Source organism: Nyctibius grandis, chromosome 9 (assembly GCF_013368605.1).
Source record: "Nyctibius grandis isolate bNycGra1 chromosome 9, bNycGra1.pri, whole genome shotgun sequence".
In the NCBI taxonomy this organism is placed as follows: Eukaryota; Metazoa; Chordata; class Aves; order Nyctibiiformes; family Nyctibiidae; genus Nyctibius; species Nyctibius grandis.
Genome location: NC_090666.1, coordinates 36023069 through 36032542, shown reverse-complemented (window position 1 = coordinate 36032542; position 9474 = coordinate 36023069). Strand labels below are relative to the sequence as shown.

General features: G+C 38.7%; 1 protein-coding gene across 1 annotated transcript in view; it reads left to right on the top strand.

Annotated features, from left to right (window-relative positions):
* Positions 1-478: 478 nt before the first annotated feature.
* NCKAP5 (NCK associated protein 5) overlaps positions 479-9474 on the top strand; it is a 368063-nt gene continuing 359067 nt past the window's right edge. The window contains exon 1 of the mRNA XM_068408084.1: positions 479-547. Within this exon, the coding sequence (XP_068264185.1) occupies positions 479-547 (69 nt within the window). The remainder of the gene's footprint in view (positions 548-9474) is intronic.

Genomic DNA, 9474 nt, shown 5'->3' with positions numbered 1-9474 from the left:
TTAGGTCCAAAATTTGTACATCATAGTAGCAGCACAGATGTGCCAACAAGCAGGGCTTACTGCGGAGTGCAATTAATGTGAAACGAGCTGTTTCCCTCCCTGCCTCCCTGGCCCCAGGTAGTTCACTGGCTCTGCAAATCCAGCTCCCAGCCCAGTTCAAAAGAGACTACGAAAACATGGGGTGTATTGATAAAGACAGTAGTAGCAGATTTTTTTTTTTCTTTGAGAAGTGACCCAAACATATTGGTAATATTTCTGTCTGGAGAGTTTAGCGTTTTTGGCACAGAAAATTTGTTCCTGGAACACAGCCTACTATAGACACAAAGTCATTAGCTGCTGGGTTATTACAAAGTTAATGATGAAAGACAGAGGCTGTTAAGTAGGATATTGAAATGTGCATTTAATTTTTTTTTTTCAGTGATTCTGGAAACCATCTGACATTTCTAGTTGATCAAAAGGAAAAAATATAACCTCAGCTATGGAGAGAAAGAGACAGCTACAGAAAAGGGAGTTTGGGAAAAGACTTTCTCTGGACAGCAGTCTTGTGGTAAGAAAGAACATTTACTGAATTTATTGATCTGTCATAAAAATATAGTTGTTAAGAGGCAATGCTCATAATGATGTACATTTTAAAGGTGTTTATCTATTCATCACAATGTCACAGCCTTTCATGATTTTTAAGATTCTCCAGAGCAAAAGTGCTGGAGGAATTTTATAGCATCCTAAATAGAAACATGTCATCATATAGAAGCATGTCCCTGAATTCTTTGGATTTACACAGGAAAGGAATCCAGACAAATATAACAAACTTGTAATTAAAATCCTACTCAGCCTCTGTGGGACCACTCTATATTGTACTTAGTGTATGAGAGCTGTAGGTAGCTGAGGTCATCTAATCAGAAATGCTTGTTTTACTATTGAGGATACTAGGAAAAATGTGTTCACCATAATGAATGTATAAACTACTGTACTATAGCCTGAAAGAGAAATGTAAATGTAAAATAATTGGTTTTGCTATATATAGGATTTGAGTTCATTGAGGTTGTATTCTAGATTTATTTTTAGTTCATGTTTTCAAATGATGGCTGAGATTAACAAAGAGTTTTTATAGCTGTACTATGGATACATGACTGGAAAACACTCATAGACGTTGAACAGTTGTGTAAGAGGATAAACACACCAATGTCAAGTACTCAGCATGCCTGTGTAACAAAAGCTGAAACAAAAAAAGCCGAGAAAGCCAAGGAAGCCCATGCCATTGCTTTGACATTCAGAGGTTGTCTTCTGAGGAAGAAGTTTGTTCCTGGGTGTTGATAATAGAGCTGCCTCTTTTTTTGAGCACTCGTACTGCTGGGACTGATGCTGGGAAGTGCTGGGAGCAGGTGGATTTGGCATTGGTAGCTGGATGGGCTGGGTTCAGGATCTAGGGGTCACTAATGAACACCAGTTTGGCTCCTCACACGAAAGCCACAAATATGAAACTTTGCCTGATGAACTGTACTTCTTCACTCATGAATAGTCAAATGATTCACTAAACAGTACTTGATTAATGGGAGTAAAGGATAGCAGCAAGGTGACAGGACATTAGAGAATAACCAAATGCTCCCTTCCCAGAATGTACCAATAGTCATTGGAAGTCCTTATCTCTGATGACTCCTTGAGCAGATATTTCTCATCTCCTGTAACATCTCCTTACACACAAGCACTGACTGTGGGACCCCAGAGCCCTGTTGCCTGCTATCCTGGGTTGCAAGGCCTCATCCACGCCTGTGTCAACCCCATTGCGTGAGCTGCCCACAGCCCACTCCAGCCAACCACTCCTGCCTCACCTGCACTGCGGCTTGCTGTTGAGATTTTCTGCAACAAAAAGGCTGCAAAGACTTCCTAGAAAATAGAAATTCTCCGTTTCTGTCTCTTTGGTCTGACTTCTGTATCCCCACGCTGTAATGTGTTGCACTAATTTGTGGTGACCATTTGTCTCAGGCAAATTTAAGACAATTAGTCTCCCTTGAATTTTACATATTATTGCAACTGTGTAATTTCCTTGATCTTATGCTATACTTGTGTTTTGTTTTTTGTTTTTTTGTTTTTCAAATTAAAATGCCCACTGACATGCTAAAAGCAGTGAACATGGACTGAGCAGGTTTCAGTCTATCCACTGATGCCTTTCATTCATCTTCTGTGTTCTTTAGCAGGGGTCAGTGGAGCGTCCCTCCTTCCCTCCCAGGTTTCCACTGCTCTGAAGGCCTTCAAGGACTTTGCTCTTCTCCCTTAGGCCTTAGCTAGCAGGTTAACACTTCTCAGGTAGTGTTAGTTGACCAGTGAAGAAATGTGCAGAGCACTTTTCAAAAGGTGTCCGTCCTTTTCCTTAGCTTTGAAATGGCACTGTTTCTTTATGACGAAGAATTACATCTCTTTATTTTGAAAAATAAAAGTAGTGAAGAGTAGTGAGTCCTCCCCAGACTCTGAGTTGATCTCAGGACCCTAATGAGAAGCGGTCTAAACTCCCTCCTGTTCAGGCCTTGCAGCTCAGTGCTCTCATGGTGAGAGGTAGCCGTTTTGAGGTTGTTCAGCCTGCAACAGAACCTGCCTTCTCAGCTTGCATGCACTCAGCAGGCCATGTCATGCTCCTAGTGCTATTGAAACTATTTCAGTTGTCTTCTAGCTTGTGGGCAGAGAAGGTAGGTTTAGTATGAACTCACAATTTTATCTAGTACTCTTAGCATCAAACAAAATCTGGCAGGTTTTGCATGCTCAGAAGTGTGTTTATTCCCAGGGCTAATCTCTGTTATTAGTTCTAGGCATGCACCACCCCACTTGAAACAGACTCCAGCCTAAATCCTGCAGCTAAAATGTGGTGCTGTGATCCAAACAATCAGCCATGAACTATCAATATTTATCTGTAGAAAAGAACACCACTCATGGAAACTGGCTACTGAAAGCTAAGCGAAATGCTAGCAATTGTGAATTTTGCACAAATATGTTGCTTAGTATGGCAAATCAGTACTGTTTTTCCCTAAATATTTTCACTGATGTAGATTCAGCCTTTAGTTAATGCATTAAGATAGAAATTTTCTTTTCCCTGAGGTGACAATGTGGTCTGCTGTGTGGATGGGAACAAGGAACTAGATATTTCTGGCTTCCAGTGAGCTTAATTTATAGCCAAGATAGTGCACTATGCTTAATTCTTACCCTTTTCCATCAGAAAGGGGGAGTAGAGACATTTGCCAATGTCATAGGGAATATTGTGCGTGTAACACCATCAAAAGTGCTTTGTGTAATAATCAGTGCTACCTGCACATTAAAATGCCCATAAGGACTTAGAGGAGAAACAGAAACTGGCTGTATGAGAAGGTGATCACAGAATCATAGAATCGTTTTGGTGGGAAAGGACCTTTAAGGTCATCAAGTCCTACTGTTAACCTAGCACTGCTGAGTAATGCTCCCTCCCTGCTCTTCAACAAGTGGTAAGTACATTGGGAGGCTGTACACAGATGAAAAACAGTCTTCAGGCACTGACTTGAGGTCAATGAATTTATGTATTTATGCCAATATATGCCAGCTCAAGATCTGTGTCTGATTACCCCATGTTGCTGTTGAAGGTGTTGAAGGAAACACATGAGGGAAAGATGAAATAGTGTAGTATTTCAATATTTTGAACATATAAACCCATCACACCATCAGGCTGACACACCCAGTTTTAAAATAATGTCTTCCGCTACACGTGGTGTTTACAGGTTATGCTTGCATGCAGAGTTTCTCAGTGCATACATCTGTTTTCAGTACTTGTATATTACAGGTCAATCTCTATCGAAGCTTTATATTGAGTAGAACATGTATAACTAGATTAAAGAGTGTCATCCATACATTTAATTAGAAAGATATGAGCACTGTTCATTGTTTACTGCCAGCTATTATTTCATAACAAATTGGGAGAGACATTTTGAGATTCAAGGGCCTTCAGCAGCATGGTAGTGAATCACACTGGATGCCCTGTGACTCCATGTAATTAAACCAGGCAAAAAAAAAGGACTTTGTGTTCCTCTCATTTTCCCCCAAATCCTATTTTATCATACCTCCTCTTAATTGTTGCCTTCACATCGTAAGTCTATCTTCATTACGCTTGTGTCCACTCTGTTAGCAAATTCTATCTGAGCACTATGTTTTAGTCCAGTCTCCTGCCTGTACACGTCTTTACGTCTCTCTTCTCATATCTCTTCCCAAAGGTTTTGTGTTTGACCTCTCAGGCATTCAGGGCTGGACGCTCTGCTTGGAAAATCTGGCCCTGATTTGCTCGAAAACAGCTTCTTCTTGTTTGGTGGAGTCTTCCAGCACTATCGTATCTCAGAAAGAATTCAGATTTCTGTGTGTTTAAAGGAAACATGTTTCTACTTTTGAACTCTGGACCATGAGATACAAATAGGCGTTTCTGATAACATTCCTCACCCTGCCTGGCTGTGCTGCTTTTCCCATCTGTATCAGATTGTAACCTTCTTCTGGAATGTTTTTTCCATGATTTAATTTTCAAGTATTGCATAGTGATGTTTAAAACAAAAAAATTCCTTCTCATCTGTTAGACTCTGAATATATAGGCTACAATGGTACTTGATGGAGGAGCGAGAAAAAGAAAGAGTTGTTTCTGAAAAAAGAGACATGGCTTCAAATTTCTTAGAACAGGGATTTGGGCCTTCAAAATATGAATAAAAATTTCATCAGAGTGTTTTGTATTCAGGCCTATTGCATCAATGAATGAGTTTCAGGCTTCAAATGAGAAGGATCCATTTCAGAAGCATCCTTCAAACAACATGCCAGTGAGAAATGTCATAGACTTTAAAACACTCTTCCTTCCACCGCAGACACAGTAACTACTTTTTGTTCACCTCAGATAAAGGAGAAGAGTTCAGTGTTGTTTGACATACCACTCTACCCCTTTCTAGCTGGTGTCTTGGGGGATAAGCTTTACAATGAGGGCAAATAAACCTTTTTTAAAGTTAAAAAAATATAAATGCACAAATATGGTTATAGATGTACTTCACAGGATATATATATTTTTTTAGTGAGTGATTATGGGCGTCATGAATATTTGAATTAATGCTTTACTGGAAGTTAGTAGTTCGAAGCCATGTATTTTAACAAGATTCAGAATCCTACCACTGTTAAGAAATGCCAGATAATGTGACAGAGGAATCGATACAACTGCCACTCAGGTCAAAAGAAGAGTCTTGCTGTTCAATGAAATTGGATCCCTATCAGCTTTTAGTCATAATATCACAGGTATTATTCCAGAAATCTCTAGTATAGCCAATGGCTGTTATTGCTTTGTAGTTTTCCAACGTTGGCAACAGGTTGGAGTTTTTTTTTTTTATACACCCAGACACTCATTTACATTTGCAGACAAAGCAGGTAAGCCTGCAAAGTGACAATGATGTTTTATAGCTTTATATTCAGGTGAAAGAATTATGAAATATTAACTTCATAACAATTCTTACAGGTAATCCTATGAGATCAGTTAAAGAAAAGAATATCTTTGTAATTTCTGCTTGATATTTAAAAACCAAAATGTGCCACCCAAGAAGGATATACTTTTTTACAGTTTCAATATAACTTTATTTTCATCTGTTGTACAAGTGATGTTGCTGTATTTTGGTTTTGTAAAGTTTTCTTCTGCAAACTGATTATAATCAAAACACCACAACTCTGAAAATCAAACTGGTTTGAGATAGAAGGACTAAAAATCTTTGATTCTTTTTTGGTTCTAAATAACAGATCTCCATCCCATCATGTTGTTACGACATTAGTAAAGATATTTTATCGTATTTGTGGTTATATGATGATAAAATAAACAACAACAATTGGAGAACAAGGTGGAAATCTATGTCCTTCTGGATTGCTGTGTAAGAAATCAAGACCAAAGCCATTGCTGTTATTGCTGCAGTACTTCTGTTTAGAATTAGAATAAACTACAAAATTCATAATATTGATGGAATATATTTATTTGGAATACAGTGCTTAGCTGTCGTATACTCCCATGTCAGATTGTTTTCTGTTTAGACTGGGATATATGGCTATTAAAAGAGAAACAGATCTTTCTGAAGAACATTCTGCCTTATCATGTGGCTTAAATCCTTAAATCCTTTAGGGTTTGTTAAAAAGAACAGCTTTACAGAGTGAAATAGTGTGAATATTTCATGATTTTAAATTTTTTCATGAATAATTTTTTAATGTTAAATCATTCATTTCAGCATATGTAGTTGAAAATAACTGGTGAAGGAAACTAGGTAAAAACAGGATGGAAAGGGATTTTTCTGTATTATTTTTTCACTTCAGACTGAAATATATGAAGAAAATTAATATGAAAACACACAGAAAAATAAAAATTGTACTTGAATAAAATTACAGCACATATTTCCTTAATATGGGCATAATGATTTTGATGTGACAAGGTTTCTTTGGTAATATTTTCAACTTATTATTTGGTATGTGGGGGAGGCAGCTTAGACAGGGAATGCTATTAAAAAAGCTAATGAAAGGATTGATTGTATTTCAGGTTTTCCCTACAGAAGTTCTTCCACAAAAAGAAAAATGGAAAAAACCCAACCCCTAAACAGACCCAAAGCCAAGCTTTTAAGTAACTTGTGTGGGATGAGGAGAGAGTTAGAACGTATCACTGCCACCAGGGCCACACTGGCTACTCTATTCACTGGGGTGCTCTTTGAACATAATAAAAGCCCTATCCTTTGCCTGATCCAAACTGTCCAGTTGTCTCCCAGACCCTTTTGATCAGAAAAAGTCAATGTTTCAAGCTGTGCTCTTTATTTGTGTGGGTAATTCCCAGCCTGACTACACACGTGGTTGGCCCTTACAGCTGTAGGGTGGCATGTAGCTGGGGAGATTTGAGAACAGAATATCTTTTTGAAGCAGCCAGCATTTATCAAAGTAAAAGTTTTTGTTTTATTTAAAATGAGGCTTTTGCTTCTGAAAGCAAGCTGTGGTAAAGTGCTTCTCTGGTGGCTCGTGAACTGTGCCCTGCTGCTTTCATTCTGGTCACACGCTCCTGTGGAGCTCTGTAGGATTAGCTTTAATGACACCACTTTGTTCTAATAAGGGTAACAGTGTAATATAATGAATTGTACTGGGACATGGAAGTAATACCTTCATTTAGTCTACCTGCGATGGTATTGGCATCACGTGTAAAAACACTAAGTTGAATCGGAGACCTTTGTTGAGAATGTGTTATCTGTGAGTTATCCATGAGCAACGCACAGGGCTGAGAGCCTCTAATCAATTTCTAACTCAGTTTAATAAACTTCTAATTCAGTTTTCTCATCAATAAATTGGAGGCTATAATAATTTCTTACCTCATAAGTATTCGAAGAAGTTTCTGCTATTAGCATATGTCTGTAGCTTGCTTTGATATCTTCAGATGAAAGGTGCCACAGAGAAAGCGACATTATAGCAAAGCTCTGAAGAGTGCTGTGCCAGCAAGGCAGGAGGGGAACTCTTCGTATGTGGGAATTAAATTCAGTGAAAGGAAGAGCCTTGACTTTTTGCTAGTTGAATGTGACATTCACAATGTGTCTAACATCACTGTGTAGTGTAATGTAATCCAGCATTTTGAAATGAAAGGTGGCATTAAAAATATTGCCTAGTCAGATGTTGGCCAGTGTTCTAGTAGTTGTAGCTTGGTTATTTTTTTTCCACCTAAAACTGCTACCAAATTCCTTATGAATCTGCAAATATTTTCAGTCTCTCAAAACTTGGATTTTTATTTGCATGTGAATTTATAATTTCAAATTTTATTCAGCTGGTTGCAGCATCAGAAAAAAAGCATGTAATCAAGGGCATAATCAGGCACTGCAAAAGCATGGTGCAGCACTGGAAAAGACATGCAGAATGTGAGCGTCAAACAGTTTTCAGTGTGTTGCAGAGGCAAGCGAAAACACCCATAACATTCAGCACATACAACAGGAGCATAAGTCAAGGAGAATGGTTTAATAAAGGTGACAAGTGTGTTGTTTTGAGGTAAAAGATAGAATACAGGAAAGAACAGCACTGAAGTACATGTAGTGTTGCTAAATTAATAGGTTAATGTTTGCCCATTTGTAGTGAAAACCCTAAACTATAGAACTGGTGTAAGAACTCAGTAAACTGAATTCAAAGGCAATATTAGAAAAGTCTATTCCTTATGGCAATGTTAGTGTTGCAAACCTGACAGTAAGGACATCTATTCCACAGACTGGGCAAGTGAAGTGCTATCAACTGGCTATATAATAGACAGCCCTGAAATCTGCTTGAAACTTTGTGGAATAAGAAAATCCCTGTGTGGGTGGAGTGTGTAAAAACCTTCTAAACAGAAGAACAGATTGTTGAACACACCCAGTGCCTTTAAACACCAGGACTTTGTGAAAACAGAGCTATCTACAAGTGTATTGCCAATAGCACATACTTGTCTGCATTTGCATTTTTAATCAAGTGGCAATCTGAACAAGAGTGCTGGTATTTCAGCCATCAGAAAACACAGAAGAAAAAAACCATCTGAATGGGTCAGTTCACAGCAGAAGCTGGGGAGAGGTAAAGAGAAGCCACTGGTGTGGGACAGCAGTGCTTAGGCTTTACTAATATTAGCATATCACTAATGCTAATAATGTGGGAAACACTGTGGTCTGCATGGGTTTAAAGACGTCATTTACTGGTACAGCAGTACGTGTGGGGTCCTAGAAGTAGAATCTACGTCAGCTTGGATAAAGACACCATCAAGTCGCTAGTTTCACCAAGTAAGATAGATGGTAGCACTTCCATGTAGCAGTGGTGGAGATGTCTAGTTTGGATTTCCTTTGCAGAAGAGAGATTTGAAAATAAAGAAGTGTGTAAAGTGCTGGATATCCTGGCAGCAGTCAGTTACTGTATGTGCCATTCTTGGACGCTGGAGCAGCCTGGCAAACCCTAGCGTCATAACTAAAAAATACAAGGGCTGAGAGTTCAAAAGGACTCAGTGAACCCAGGGAATTACATTAGAAGTAGTACATGTTGGGCATAATGTGAAGAAATGGCTCTATTAGGTGCCAATGCCACAGAAAGAACTGAAATCCTTTCTTGGAGTGATGCAAATAGTGACCTATTACTTTGGTTAAAGCTGGTTTAAACTAATAGAAAGCAGTGAGCCTTTTCAAGAATTGGAGATGTGGATAAACAGTGAGCAGCAGCTGCATAGCAAGTTAGAGAAGATATTGCTTGAAGAGAGAATAAAAGTAAAAAGCTCATATATAGCATTGAAAACAAGGAAATAGTGCAGGGAGCGTGTTGTTCCTGAGCAACAGTTGGAACAATATTCCTGCTGGAAGATGCCTCAATGGTTTATTGATCAAAAGCTCTGACACCAACCCAGGCAGAAGCGCGCTCCGAGAGACGAATTGTTTACCATTTGTAGCTGCACATCAGAAGTTCCATCAATAGGTATGTATGGGGACAGGGTGA